Below are 15,391 nucleotides of genomic sequence, written 5' to 3' on the forward strand. Positions count from 1 at the left end.
GTGCCTCCCCACAGGTAATTATTAATTGCAAAGGCAGTTGTAATAAATTTATAGTGGAGAAATCCGACAGATAGTACCTTACCCAAAGTAAACAGAACAAAAGGATATCCTTTTTTGTTCTGATACAATGCACTGAGAAGGATACAGCATCACTTCTGCAGTATTCTTGCCAAAATTATGTAATCTAAATTTTATTGTGAGGAAACATGAGAAAAGCCCAAATTGAGGGACATTCTTGAAAACAAATGATTTGTACTCTTCAAAGAGAGTAAAACCATGAACAAGAAACAATGAGGAACTGTTGCAGATTCAAGGAACTTTAGAGATATGACAGTTAAATGCAATGTATGGTCCTGGATTGGACCTTGGACTAGGGAAAAAAATGTCTTTTGCTATTGAGTGGGACAATTGGTGAAATTTGAATAAGAGCTGTAGATTATAGTACTATATTAATTTCCTGATTTTGAGATTTGTACTGTGACAAAAAGATGTCACTATTTTTAGCAAACACATGGAAACATTTGGGGTTAAAGGAGTATTAGGTATCCAACTCACTCCCAGGGTTCAGGAAAAAAGTGTGTATGTATGTGTGTAGAGCAAGAGCAAGAGAGATTGATAAAACCAAATAGGTACCATGTTAACATTTGGAGAGGTCAAAGACTATGGAGAATCCTTATACTATTTTGCAACTTTTCTGTAAATCTGAAATTATTTCAAAATAAAAAGTTTTTTTAAATGAGAGGGAGAGAGAGTCCCATTATCAGGATAGTGATCTGGATCTCTGGCTTTATATTATATTCTTCTCACTTCTTTCATTCTTTATGTTAAGTTTTTTTTTTTTTTTTTAAATAGGTTCAGGTGTTTTTTTTTTTTTTAATTTTATTTTTAAAGTTTACAAATTGTATTAGTTTTGCCAAATATCAAAATGAAACCGCCACAGGTATACATGTGTTCCCCATCCTGAACCCTCCTCCCTCCTCCCTCCCCATACCATCCCTCTGGGTCATGCCAGTGCACTAGCCCCAAGCATCCAGTATCGTGCATCGAACCTGGACTGGCAACTCGTTTCATACATTGCTTTTATTTCCAATATTCTGGGAGGTGGGTCATAGAGGATCCTGCTGTGATGTATATCAGAGAGTGTTTTGCCTATGTTCTCCTCTAGGAGTGTTATAGTTTCTGGTCTTACGTTGAGATCTTTAATCCATTTTGAGTTTATTTTTGTGTATGGTGTTATAAAAGTGTTCTAGTTTCATTCTTTTACAAGTGGTTGACCAGTTTTCCCAGCACCACTTGTTAAAGAGATTGTCTTTAATCCATTGTATATTCTTGCCTCCTTTGTCAAAGATAAGGTGTCCATAGGCGTGTGGACTCATCTCTGGGCTTTCTATTTTGTTCCATTGATCTATATTTCTGTCTTTGTGCCAGTACCATACTGTCTTGATAACTGTGGCTTTGTAGTAGAGCCTGAAGTCAGGCAGGTTGATTCCTCCAGTTCCATTCTTCTTTCTCAAGATAGCTTTGGCTATTCGAGGTTTTTTGTATTTCCATACAAATTGTGAAATTATTTGTTCTAGTTCTGTGAAGAATACCGTTGGTAGCTTGATAGGGATTGCATTGAATCTATAAATTGCTTTAGGTAGTATACTCATTTTCACTATATTGATTCTTCCAATCCATGAACATGGTATATTTCTCCATCTATTAGTGTCCTCTTTGATTTCTTTCACCAGTGTTTTATAGTTTTCTATGTATAGGTCTTTAGTTTCTCTAGGTAGATATATTCCTAAGTATTTTATTCTTTCCGTTGCAATGGTGAATGGAATTGTTTCCTTAATTTCTCTTTCTGTTTTCTCATTATTAGTGTATAGGAATGCAAGGGATTTCTGTGTGTTGATTTTATATCCTGCAACTTAACTATAATCATTGATTAGTTCTAGTAATTTTCTGGTGGAGTCTTTAGGGTTTTCTATGTAGAGGATCATGTCATCTGCAAATAGTGAGAGTTTTACTTCTTCTTTTCCAATTTGGATTCCTTTTATTTCTTTTTCTGCTCTGATTGCTGTGGCCAAAACTTCCAAAACTATGTTGAATAGTAACGGTGAAAGTGGGCACCCTTGTCTTGTCCCTGACTTTAGAGGGAATGCTTTCAATTTTTCACCATTGAGGATAATGTTTGCTGTGGGTTTGTCATATATAGCTTTTATTATGTTGAGGTATGTTCCTTCTATTCCTGCTTTCTGGAGAGTTTTTATCATAAATGGATGTTGAATTTTGTCAAAGGCTTTCTCTGCATCTATTGAGATAATCATATGGCTTTTATTTTTCAATTTGTTAATGTGGTGTATTACATTGATTGATTTGCAGATATTGAAGAATCCTTGCATTCCTGGGATAAAGCCCACTTGGTCATGGTGTATGATCTTTGTAATGTGTTGTTGGATTCTGATTGCTAGAATTTTGTTAAGGATTTTTGCATCTATGTTCATCAGTGATATTGGCCTGTAGTTTTCTTTTTTTGTAGGATCTTTGTCAGGTTTTGGTATTAGGGTGATGGTGGCCTCATAGAATGAGTTTGGAAGTTTACCTTCCTCTGCAATTTTCTGGAAGAGTTTGAGTAGGATAGGTGTTAGCTCTTCTCTAAATTTTTGGTAGAATTCAGCTGTGAAGCCGTCTGGACCTGGGCTTTTGTTTGCTGGAAGATTTCTGATTACAGTTTCAATTTCCGTGCTTGTGATGGGTCTGTTAAGATTTTCTATTTCTTCCTGGTCCAGTTTTGGAAAATTGTACTTTTCTAAGAATTTGTCCATTTCTTCCACGTTGTCCATTTTATTGGCATATAATTGTTGATAGTAGTCTTTTATGATCCTTTGTATTTCTGTGTTGTCTGTTGTGATCTCTCCATTTTCATTTCTAATTTTATTGATTTGATTTTTCTCCCTTTGTTTCTTGATGAGTCTGGCTAATGGTTTGTCAATTTTATTTATCCTTTCAAAGAACCAGCTTTTGGCTTTGTTGATTTTTGCTATGGTCTCTTTTGTTTCTTTTGCATTTATTTCTGCCCTAATTTTTAAGATTTCTTTCCTTCTACTAACCCTGGGGTTCTTCATTTCTTCCTTTTCTAGTTGCTTTAGGTGTAGAGTTAGGTTATTTATTTGACTTTTTTCTTGTTTCTTGAGGTATGCCTGTTCTGCTATGAACTTTCCCCTTAGGACTGCTTTTACAGTGTCCCACAGGTTTTGGGTTGTTGTGTTTTCATTTTCATTCGTTTCTATGCAAATTTTGATTTCTTTTTTGATTTCTTCTGTGATTTGTTGGTTATTCAGCAGTGTGTTGTTCAGGCTCCATACGTTGGAGTTTTTAATAGTTTTTCTCCTGTAATTGAGATCTAATCTTACTGCATTGTGGTCAGAAAAGATGCTTGGAATGATTTCTATTTTTTTGAATTTACCAAGGCTAGATTTATGGCCCAGGATGTGATTTATCCTGGAGAAGGTTCCATGTGCGCCTGAGAAAAATGTGAAATTCATTGTTTTGGGATGAAATGTCCTATAGATATCAATTAGGTCTAACTGGTCTATTGTATCGTTTAAAGTTTGTGTTTCCTTGTTAATTTTCTGTTTAGTTGATATATCCATAGGTGTGAAGTGGGGCATTAAAGTCTCCCACTATTATTGTGTTATTGTTAATTTCTCCTTTCATACTTGTTAGCATTTGTCTTACCTACTGTGGTGCTCCCGTGTTGGGTGCATATATATTTATAATTGTTATATCTTCTTCTTGGATTGATCCTTTGATCATTATGTAGTGACCATCTTTGTCTCTTTTCACAGCCTTTGTTTTAAAGTCTATTTTATCTGATATGAGTATTGCTACTCCTCCTTTCTTTTGGTCTCTATTTGCATGGAAAATCTTTTTCCAGACCTTCACTTTCAGTCCGTATGTGTCCCCTGTTTTGAGGTGGGACTCTTGTAGACAACATATGTAGGGGTCTTGTTTTTGTATCCATTAGCCAGTCTTTGTCTTTTGGTTGGGGCATTCAGCCCATTTACGTTTAAGGTAATTATTGATAAGTATGATCCCGTTGCCATTTCCTTTATTGTTTTGGGTTCAAATTTATACACCGTTTTTGTGTTTCCTGTCTAGAGAATATCCTTTAGTATTTGTTGGAGAGCTGGTTTGGTGGTGCAGAATTCTCTCAGCTTTTGCTTGTCTGAAAAGCTTTTGATTTCTCCTTCATACTTGAATGAGATCCTTGCTGGGTACAATAATCTGGGCTGTAGGTTATTTTCTTTCATCATTTTAAGTATGTCTTGCCATTCCCTCCTGGCTTGAAGAGTTTCTATTGAAAGATCAGCTGTTATCCTTATGGGAATTCCCTTGTGTGTTATTTGTTGTTTTTCCCTTGCTGCTTTTAATATTTGTTCTTTGTGTTTGATCTTTGTTAATTTGATTAATATGTGTCTTGGGGTGTTTTGCCTTGGGTTTATCCTGTTTGGGACTCTCTGGGTTTCTTGGACTTGGCTGATTCTTTCCTTCCCCATTTTAGGGAAGTTTTCAACTATTATCTCCTCAAGTATTTTCTCATGGTCTTTCTTTTTGTCTTCTTCTTCTGGGACTCCTATGATTCGAATGTTGTAGCGTTTAATATTGTCCTGGAGGTCTCTGAGATTGTCCTCATTTCTTTTAATTCGTTTTTCTTTTATCCTCTCTGATTCACTTATTTCTGCCATTCTATCTTCTAATTCACTAATCCTAACTTCTGCCTCTGTTATTTTGCTATTTGTTGCTTTCAGAGTGTTTTTAATTTCATTTATTGCATTATTCATTATATATTGACTCTTTTTTATTTCTTCTAGGTCCTTGTTAAACCTTTCTTGCATCTTCTCAATCCTTGTCTCCAGGCTATTTATCTGTGATTCCATTTTGATTTCAAGATTTAGGATCAATTTCACTATCATTATTTGGAATTCTTTATCAGGTAGATTCCCTATCTCTTCCTCTTTGGTTTGGTTTGGTGGGCATTTATCCTGTTCCTTTACCTGCTGGGTATTCCTCTGTCTCTTCATCCTGTTTAAATTGCTGATTTTGGGGTGTCCTTTCTGTATTCTGGCAGTTTGCGGAGTTCTCTTTATTGTGGCGTTTCCTCGCTGTGTGTGGGTTTGTACAGGTGGCTTTTCAAGGTTTCCTGGTTAGGGAAGCTTGTGTTGGTGTTCTGGTGGGTGGAGCTGTATTTCTTCTCTCTGGAGTGCAATGAAGTGTCTAGTAATGAGTTATGAGATGTCTATGGTTTTGGGGTGACTTTGGGCAGCCTGTATCTTGAAGCTCAGGGCTGTGTTCCTTTGTTGCTGGAGAATTTGCTTGGTATGTCTTGCCCTGGAACTTGTTGGCCCTTGTGTGGTGCTTGGTTTCAGTGTAGGTATGGAGGCGTTTGATGAGCTCCTGTCAATCAATGTTCCTTGGAGTCAGGAGTTCCCTGGAGTCAGGGTTTGGATTTAAGCCTCCTGCTTCCAGTTATTGGTCTTATTTTTACAGTAGTTTCAAAACTTCTCCTTCTATACAGCACCATTGATAAAACATCTACGTTAAAGATGAAAAGTTTCTCTTGTTATTCAAAGACTTGAGTCTCAAGATCTGGGAAACTGCAAAGGAGTGGGAAGGATCGAGCTAAATACGGAATCTCCAGAGGAAGAGCTGAGAGGGCGCCTGCTCTCTGAGACGCCGAGGCCTGAACCGGCTTCCATACAACACTTCAACCAACGGAGGATCCTTCGTTATTGAATCCGAGTATGCGAAACCACGAAAGTGAAACCCGGGGGTTCAGAGAATGACTGGGTAAACCACTGGCTAAAACTATGTTAAGTTTTCTGATGATATTTTGAGAAACAAGATCCTTCAGTTGTATACTGTGATGAAAATGCATCTTGCTGACAAGGTCCCACAAACAAAGCTGAGACTTAGGCTGTGCCAACATATTACCCTATTGGCTGGACCTTTCTCTCCCTAGGTCACATATTATTTGATCTGTGCCCCAGTTCCTCAGCAACTTACTCTGTGATTTCAGAGTAACAACTTCAGATAGGATAAATTAGGCCTTGATTTAGTCATCTACCTCACGTGTTATATTAAAATATAAATCAACATATTTTAACCATTGTGTTCAAGCCTTTAGTCCTTCCTACCATTTTAATCAACATAAGAGAGTAACTGAGAGTGAGAATTTTTAGCCAGGAGTTGGTGACAATCTAATAGGTAGGACTCTGGAAATTACACAGCTGGCAACCTCTCTGTTTAGTGTTGCACTGCCCCTAATCTGGCAGTGCCATTTTTATATTTGGGGAATTTACTAGAGTTGGGACATTACACCATTTTCCTAATTCTAAGTTCAGTATAATTGGAAAAGATGCTTTAAAATTTTTTTTTTTAGACTGTCTAAATTTATTTATTTTTTAAACTGCTGGTGGTTTTCTTTTTTTCATTTCACATATGATATTATATGTGTTTCACTGCCATTCTCCCAAATCATCCCACCCTTGCCCTCTCCCACAGAGTCCAAAAGACTGTTCTATACATCTGTGTCTCTTTTGCTGTCTCACATACAGGGTTATCGTTACCATCTTTCTAAATTCCATATATATGTGTTAGTATACTGTATTAGTGTTTTTCTTTCTGGCTTACTTCACTCTGTATAATAGGCTCCAGTTTCATCCACCTCATTAGAACTGATTCAAATGTATTCTTTTTAATGGCTGAGTAATACTCCATTGTGTACATGTACCACTGCTTTCTTATTCATTCATCTGCTGATGGACATCTAGGTTGCTTCCATGTCCTGGCTATTATAAACAGTGCTGCGATGAACATTGGGATACACGTGTCTCTTTCCCTTCTGGTTTCCTCAGTGTGTATGCCCAGCAGTGGGATTGCTGGATCATAAGGCAGTTCTATTTCCAGTTTTTAAAGGAATCTCCACACTGTTCTCCATAGTGGCTGTACTAGTTTGCATTCCCACCAACAGTGTAAGAGGGTTCCCTTTTCTCCACACCTTCTCCAGCATTTTTTGCTTGTAGACTTTTGGATAGCAGCCATTCTGACTGGCGTGAAATGGTACCTCATTGTGGTTTTGATTTGCATTTCTCTGATAATGAGTCATGTTGAGCAAGAAAAGATGCTTTAAGTTTTTAAAGTTGAAGACATTTTAGTAAACATGTTTGTTTTTGCTTTTTTTATTGTGATAAAATATATAAAACATAAAATTTACCATCTTAACCATTTTTAAGTGTACACTTCAGTAGTATTAAATATATCGACATTGTTGTGCAACCATTGCCACCATCCAACCCCATAACTTTTCATCTTGTAAAACAAACTCTGTATATATTAAACAACAACTCTCCAATTCTTACCTCCCCACAGATCCTGGCAACCACCATTCTACTTTCTGTCTTCATGATTTTTGACTACTCTAAGTACCTCATGTAAGTGAAATCAAATAGTTATCAGTCTTTTTCTGACTGGCTTATTTCACTTAGCTTAATGCCCTCAAGGTTCATCCACGTTGTAGCATACTGCAGAATTTCCTTCTTTTTAAGGCTGAATAATATTTCATTATATGTATATACCATGTTTTGCTTAATCATTCATTCACAGATGGACACTTGGGTTGCTTCCACATTTTAGCTATTGTAAATAATGCTGCTTTCAACATGTGTGTACAAATATCTGTTTAAGTCTTTCTCTTGCATATTTATCCAGAAGCAGGATTTCTGGGTTATATGACAGTTCTGTTTTTAAGTTCACCTTTTACATTATGTTATAGCTTCCCTGGTGGCTCAGACAGTAAAGAATCCGCCTGCAATGCAGGAGACCTGGGTTTGATCCCTGGGTTAAATGATCCCCTGAAGGAGGGCATAGCAACCCACTCTAGTATTCTTGCCTGGACAATCCACGGACAGAGAAGCCTGGTGGACTACAGTCCATGGGATCACAAAGAGTCGGACACGACTGAGCAACTAAGTACCATACAGCATGTGCTCTAAAAACTAAGCCATTGGGAAGCTTCTGTAAACTAACAAATTCATAGGTTAATCCTATGAATAAAGAGTAAAGTCCTGGCTGAAGTCCGAATATTTACCCTGAAATACAGCTTGACTTATAATCCACACTATGTGGCAATTTGTTCTATAATAATAAAAGAAACTCCGATTTCCAAGTCATCTCTTACTGAAGTTAGTTACCTTTTATGTCATCTTCATAAAAGACATGTCATACATAGAACATTTAAATACTTAATAATTCAATCTCACCTTTGTTTCTAATTCAGAATTCTCTCTTTGTAGCATGTCATATGCTATTAAAAAATGGTCTCTGTCTTTTGCTGCACTTGGAAGACTTCGAATTTCACGATAAAGGCATGTAAGTTCGGACTTTGATTTTTGCAATTCCTGATTTAAGAAATGACAATATTTAGTAGAACAAAACACGGCTTTCCATAGAAAATGTATACTACTGCTAAAAAGGAATCTTTGAAAAGATTCTGACAACTTTTTTGCTTTAAATATTTTAATTTATCCTCTGGCAGACAAATTCCTTTCTCTATTATAGTTAAAGAAAAGATTCCTTAAGTCAAAAATTAAGCATTCTTTTTCTAAATTTGTCTTTCTCTTTTAATCTTCTTCCTGCTAAAAAAACAAAAGCAAAAGCCACCCAGAAATTTAACACGAGGAACCTCAAAGAGCCAAGGCAAGCGAGCCCAAGAGAGAACCTAATGCTCCTTCTCATAGGGGGCCTATGTCTGGGTACTGGGGTCTCTACTCAGAGCTTGGCAGTACAAGCTGGTACAGAATTAGGTAGTTCCAGAAGCTAGCAGCAACCAGCCCAGAGGCGGTTTCTATACGGGGACAACCCTAACAGGGCCGAACTGTGTAAGAAGTGGTGTTTGTTGGTCTTGTTAAAGAGCTCTTCTCCACAGGCATCAGGGAACTGGGCTCCACAGGGCCTCTAGGAGGCCAAGTCTAAGGCCCCAGCTCCGCACTAGGTGCCCAGGCAGCGGAAAGCAGTTCTGGACCAGTCGTGGCTATGAAGGGTCACACGCCATTAGCATTCTTAATATCATATCATTGATAGGTTCAAAGACTGGGCTTCTATTTGTCCCCACTTTATACACTTTAAGGTGTGTAGAGATAAATTCTTCAGCAATTCCTGCATTAGTTATATTACCTGCCTTAAACTGTATTCTTTTACAGTTACTTTTTTATAGGTCAGGTGCTATGTTGTTTACCCTTAACCTTATGACAACCCCATGAGGTAGGGTTATTGAAACTGAGGCTCAGAGAATGTAAATGATCTTGTTATTCACATAGCCAGGAAGTGATAAAGCTGGGATTCAAACTGATTTCAAACACCGCTCTTCACGACAAATTATGCTGTCTTACTTAATGCATATTCAGTGACTTAACTAGGGATTCCTCTAACCCTCTGATTTTTTTTCCATATTCATGAGAGAAAACACTTTAGTTAGATGTAGATTTTTATTAAGTTTCTGTATTGATGACATAGAATATGTAGCGTTTGATTGGTGGATGACAGGGCCTGAGAGCCAGGCTGTGGTGTAGCTCCCTATAACGGGAGCAGATAACATAAAATTTACTTTGTGGTGCTTCCCAGGTGGCGCTAGTGGTAAAGAACCTGCCTGCCAATGCAGGAGACATAAGAGAAACAGGTTTGATCCCTGGGTTGGAAAGATCCCCTGGAGAAGGGCATGGCAATCCATTCCAGTATTCTTGCTGGAAAATCCCATGGACAGAGGAGCCTGGCAAGCTACAGTCCATAGGGTCGCAAAGAATCAGACATGACTGAAGCAACCTAGCACAAAGCATGCAATACTTGTTACTATTCCCAAAGGCTTGAGATCAGAAAGGGAGGAAAGTGCTGATGAGGAGAGAAGGTAGGGAGTGGCCATCCAAAACCATAGTGAGAGGGCAAGTGCTATCAGTGTCCTACCTCACTCCGTGGAAAATTCCTATCGGTCATTAGCATGAGATTTAGGGCACTGTGCCAGCTCTCACCCACCCTGCAAACTGATTGTCACCATCCTCTGAATTAATGATCTAGACTTGATGAACTCACTTCCAGGTCTCTCTTCCAAATATAGGCTGGTATGTCTCCTGATAGACCTTTCCAAGATGGTATTACCAGCAGTAAAAAGGAGAGACAAGCCCAGGACTCTACAGTCATCATAATAATCAAATCCCTTCTACTTAAAGGACTCTTTGGCTAGTGCTGGAACTCAGCCTGGAGAAACAGTCACCCTATTATTCCTAATATAAATAATATTCTATAGCTATAATTTATTTTAAAATAAAAATAAATAATATGAAATCCCTTAACTGCAAATGCAAAAAGAGGAAAATAACATCCTAAATGGCAAAATACCTCACTTTCAACTTCCAAAGCTCTCTGCTCTGTATTAAGATTAGATGTCAACTGCGTTTTTGTTTCTCTCTCTTCTGACAACTCACTTTCAAATATTTCAATTTTTTCTTGGCTCATTTTCAATATCTGCAAAAAGTATTTTAGATAATTAATTCTATGTATTCAATACAATAGTCATGTATCTTATAAACTTTGATAATACTTTTCTGCCTAACTCAATTATAAAGTCATATGGGGAGAGACGAACCTGGCAAAACTAGATCATGGTACCATAGCTCATAAGATGGGTTTTTCTCTCTAAGCCTCTTTTTCTCAGCTGTAAAATGGAACTAAGACTTGTCCTATGTACATTATAGCCATAAGAGCAGGCGTCATCCTTACAATTTCAATATACTAGTTTATTCTAAATACAGTTTTAAAGGGCTCCTTCCTGAATGACTAATCCTGGAAGGTTTTCTATAACCACTGATCATGATCATAGGATGTAAATTTACCATTCTTTTTGCCTATTCTGGGGACTTCTCTCGTAGTTCAGTTGGTAAAGAATCTGTCTGCAGTGAAGGAGACCAGGGTTTGATCCCTGGGTGGGGAAGATCTCCTGGAGAAGGAAATGGCAGACCACTGCAGTATCCTTGCCTGGAAAATCCCAGGGACAGAGGAGTCCACCAGGGCTGCAGTCCATGGCGTTGCAGAGTCAGGCACAACTGAGCAACCAGCACGTCGTCTATTTTCAGTAATTCTTAAGCATCCTTATACAGTCTGCCTCATCTGTATTACAAAATGTAACTGAAAATCATCTTTTAATTTCTTACATCATTCAAATCTTGTACTTTCACTGTCTCTTGACCTTTCATGCTGGTTTCTCATCTGTCTTTCTATCTGATAATTCAGGCTCCAAGAGGGAAATCTTAATCCAAATAAACCGTCAGCTAAAGTACAAACATATATTTGCTATTTTTAAAAAATGCTGAAAAGATAAGCTACATTTCTTAAGAATCTCTTCCGGAGGCTACAGCCTTGAAACCTCCCCTACCAGCAATTCCATCTTTTATCTGGTCTTGGATCCTTTGGAGAGTTGCTTTAAGATATATTTCAGTCCTTGCTCTGTTTGGCAACTTAACCAAAGGGAACAAGCACTATTAGAAAAACATACTACAGAATCCTGATGATTCTCAATTAATCAAGTTGATAATTTACCTTATTTTTTTTAACTTTTATTTTTCATCAAACTTTAAATGTCTTATTTTGTATTGGGGTATAGCCAATTAACAATGTTGTGGTAGTTTCAAGTGAGCAGTGAAGGGACTCAGCCATACATATATGTGTATCCATTTTCTCCCTAACCCTTCTCCCATCCAGGATGTCACATAACATTGAGCCGAGTTCCATGAGCTATACAACAGGTCCTTGCTGGTCATCCATTTTGAGTTTAGCAGTGTGTACGTGACCTTCTCAAACTCCCTAATTATTCCTTGTTAGTGCTGATTGGCCCAGTAATAAAATTAAATGCAAAGGAGGTTTATGAGTATTTAGATGTAATTTCTGGAGAAGGAAATGGCAACCCACTCCAGTATTCTTGCCTGGAGAATCCCAGGGATGGGGGAGCCTGGCGGGCTGCCGTCTATGGGGTCGCACAGAGTCGGACACGACTGAAGTGACTTAGCAGCAGCAGATGTAATTTCGGAGAAGGCAATGGCACCCCACTCCAGGACTCTTGCCTGGAAAATCCCATGGACGGAGGGGCCTGGTGGGCTGCAGTCCATGGGGTCGCTAAGAGTCGGACATGACTGAGCAACTTAACTTTCATTTTTCACTCTCATGCATTGGGGAAGGAAATGGCAACCCACTCCAGTGTTCTTGCCTGGAGAATCCAAGGGATGGGGGAGCCTGGTGGGCTGGCACAGAGTCAGACACGACTGAAGCGACTTAGCAGCAGCAGCAGATGTAATTTAGAAACAGGAGACACCAACACTGATATTACTTATTACTGCTATTCAGAATTAGGTTTCAACAGAAACTTCAACTTGAACTTTTTAATTCAGAGATAAAAATATTCCTTTGCTAGGCTGAAGAAAGGAAGTAATTGATTTTTATCTAATCAAATTTGGGGGAAAATCAAAATTGGGGGAAAATCTGGAGTTTGCTTATATTCCCAGGTTCATAACTTACTGCAAAGACTGTATTAACTTAATCTACAGATTAAAAAAAAAATAAATCCATTAATTCAGTAAAGTTGGTTATCAATAATTTATCTTCCTCATGTTAAATATCAATAAAATAGAAATAGTAATAGAAATTTCACATTGATGAGTTGGGAAAAATGGGGAATGCTACTGCAAAAACGATGCTGAAACCTAAGTGTAGCTTTTACGTATCCTCCTACCTAGCGGTATGGACAAAAGACCTACTAAAGAATCATGTTGACTTCCTAGCAGAAATGCACAAGGATACAGGGAAGAAAATATTTTATCCCCAGGTCAGCTTCTCCCTGTTCATCAGCTGCCATATGCACTGATTAACGTTTCTGCACATCCACACATGACATACTGATGCACTTAACACTCTGGCGTCTACTTAGCCTGCCCATGCACCTCCTGAGATGACCGAGTGCCAAGTGCAGAAAATGTTTTCAACTCTTAAAAATGAGTGCTCCGCCCATTTCTTTTGTGTTTTCTCTATACAAGAATGCCATGTATTTAAATGCTATAACTTCCAAGAGAGAGATTTTCAAAAGGATATATACTTGAAATTTACCATAGTTTGTGGCATACTAAAGACAGCCATACATTTAGGTGATTTATGTATTTCATGAGACTGATGATCAAAGTTTAAAGCAGAAAAACACAGGAAAGGGGTCACAATACTGTGGGAAATAAGCAATGGACATAGTGATCTCTAGACAACTGAAGGGAGCCTACCTCACCTGTCAGCCAGCAGTAAGCAAAGAGGTGAATGAACAGACTTCTAGGGGATTGCCTCACTGGCACGGGGTAACTGCCAACAACTCTGGAGAACACATAACAGCTCAGAATCTTCCACTTGCAGTGTTCTACTATCTGAAGGGTGGGGGCTATCTAACACTCTGAGCCAAATTGTGCCTCCTAGGCACCGTATGGACAAGAGTGACTGCTGTCCCCCACCCTCCACCCCCAGCACGTGCTTGTGCCACGCTCTCCTCTCTCCTGGGCACAATCAAAGGAGATGGCGGATGCAGGCGCTGCAGAGAATAAAATGCTGCCGGGTCATCACCTCCAGACAGGGACGTGCTCCGCGCTGGGTGTGCTGTAGACCCCGTGCATTATCATATGCTCCCTCTATGAATACTCAAGAGAGTTGGTATGATGTAGAAAATGGTCTCTAAGGCCAGACAGACCTGGATCAATTCCTGGTTGTGCCTCTTAGGTTATCAAGTTCCTCTACTCAAGTATGAAACAGAACATACCTAATCACAACGGGGAGGGCTGTTATAAGGATTATATAAGGTTATGTTAGTAAAACAAGGTCACGCATGTGACCGATGATAAATACATCATGACTACTTTTTATTCCTGCCAGATACTTAGCATATCTTCCATTTTAAGCATCTTCTGGGACTTCCCTGGTGGTCCAGCGGCTAAGACTTCACGCTCCCAATGCAGGGGGCCAGGTTTAGTCCCTGGTCAGGGAACTAGGTCCCACATACTGCAAGTAAGAGTTCACATGCTGCAACTAAGCATTGTCTTTGAGAACATGCATACTGGTAGCACTAAGACAGCCTATTTAATGGTAAATCTGTCTGCATGTAAAAATGGATAAAGAACACAGTCATATATGGAGGAGTCTGTTTGACTTAAGGGAGTGGTTTTCTAAATTACTTGTCCTTTTGAAGTTACAGGGCTTCTTGCTTCCTTTTATCTTCAGACGAATTCTTATGGAGAAACTGCAGAGTTGCCCACAAATGGAGGTGTCTCTGGCTGATGTGGAGGTAGAACACCTAAAGATTTGGACCTATGAACAGCAAGAATCTCTAAAACACAGTTTGGAAATTATACTGGCAAAAAAAAGAGCTTTGAAGTCAGTGGAAATCTGAAATCCTGACTTCTACATTTGTGCATCTGTGATCTTGGTTTCCTCACCTGTAAAGCAAGGTGAACAATACCTAAGCTCTCCAAAGGCCTGCTAAACCAAAGCGAATTATGTCAACCCCCCCGCCCCAACTCCCAGTAAAGTTACTGAAACATTATAGGTACTCAAATATTAGTTTCTATCCTTTTACTTACTTTTTTGTAGGACACAGAAAATAAAGTAACTATAGGTCAGGATAATTGCATGAGACACTGAGTACCTGGCATCTTTCCTGGCAGCTCAGCTGGTAAAGGATCTGCCTGCAATGCAAGAGAACCCAGTTTGATTCCTGGGTTGGGAAGATTCCCTGGAGAAGTGATAGGCTACCCGCTCCAGTATTCTTGGGCTTCCCTGCTGGCTCAGACAGTAAAGAATCCACCTGTAATGTGGGAGACCTGAGTTCAGTCCCTAGGCTGAGAAGATCCCCTGGAGAAGGGAAAGGCTAGCCACAACAGTACTCTTGCCTGGAGAATTCCATAGACAGAGGAGCCTGGCAGGCTACAGTTCATGGGGTTGCAAAGAGTCAGACACGACTGAGTAACTTTCACTTTCCCAAGACCTGTCTGAAAGCTGAAGATCCATGACAAGGAAAGCATGGCACTAGGTCAAAATCTGGAAATGAGCTCAAGGAGAAGTGCTGCTATTCTCTACCTACTGATTACAGTACTCAGTTCACTTCATTCCCCTGCTAACACCCTTGACTTAATACTTATTGATACCACCACTATCCAGCTACTAAACATAATCAAGGAAGCTTGAGGTTTTTTTCTTCATGAAAGATTAAGAGAGAACTTTGAAAGCAAAAACCTATTTATAGTTACATCCTCTTTCCTTAGGAAATGGCTTTAAAAAT

General features: G+C 38.9%; 1 protein-coding gene across 2 annotated transcripts in view; it reads right to left on the bottom strand.

The window, feature by feature from the left end:
* The window catches only part of CCDC30 (coiled-coil domain containing 30), a 135,585-nt gene that overhangs the window by 77,721 nt on the left and 42,473 nt on the right, over positions 1 to 15,391 (bottom strand). For both annotated transcript variants that reach the window (XM_059885175.1, XM_059885174.1), the window contains exons 9-10: positions 10,435 to 10,560; positions 8,307 to 8,444 (exon numbers count right to left, since the gene is read on the bottom strand). In XM_059885175.1, coding sequence (XP_059741158.1) covers positions 8,307 to 8,444; positions 10,435 to 10,560 — 264 coding nt within the window. The remainder of the gene's footprint in view (positions 1 to 8,306; positions 8,445 to 10,434; positions 10,561 to 15,391) is intronic.

The sequence above is a fragment of the Bos taurus genome, chromosome 3 (genome assembly GCF_002263795.3).
Source record: "Bos taurus isolate L1 Dominette 01449 registration number 42190680 breed Hereford chromosome 3, ARS-UCD2.0, whole genome shotgun sequence".
NCBI lineage: Eukaryota > Metazoa > Chordata > Mammalia > Artiodactyla > Bovidae > Bos > Bos taurus.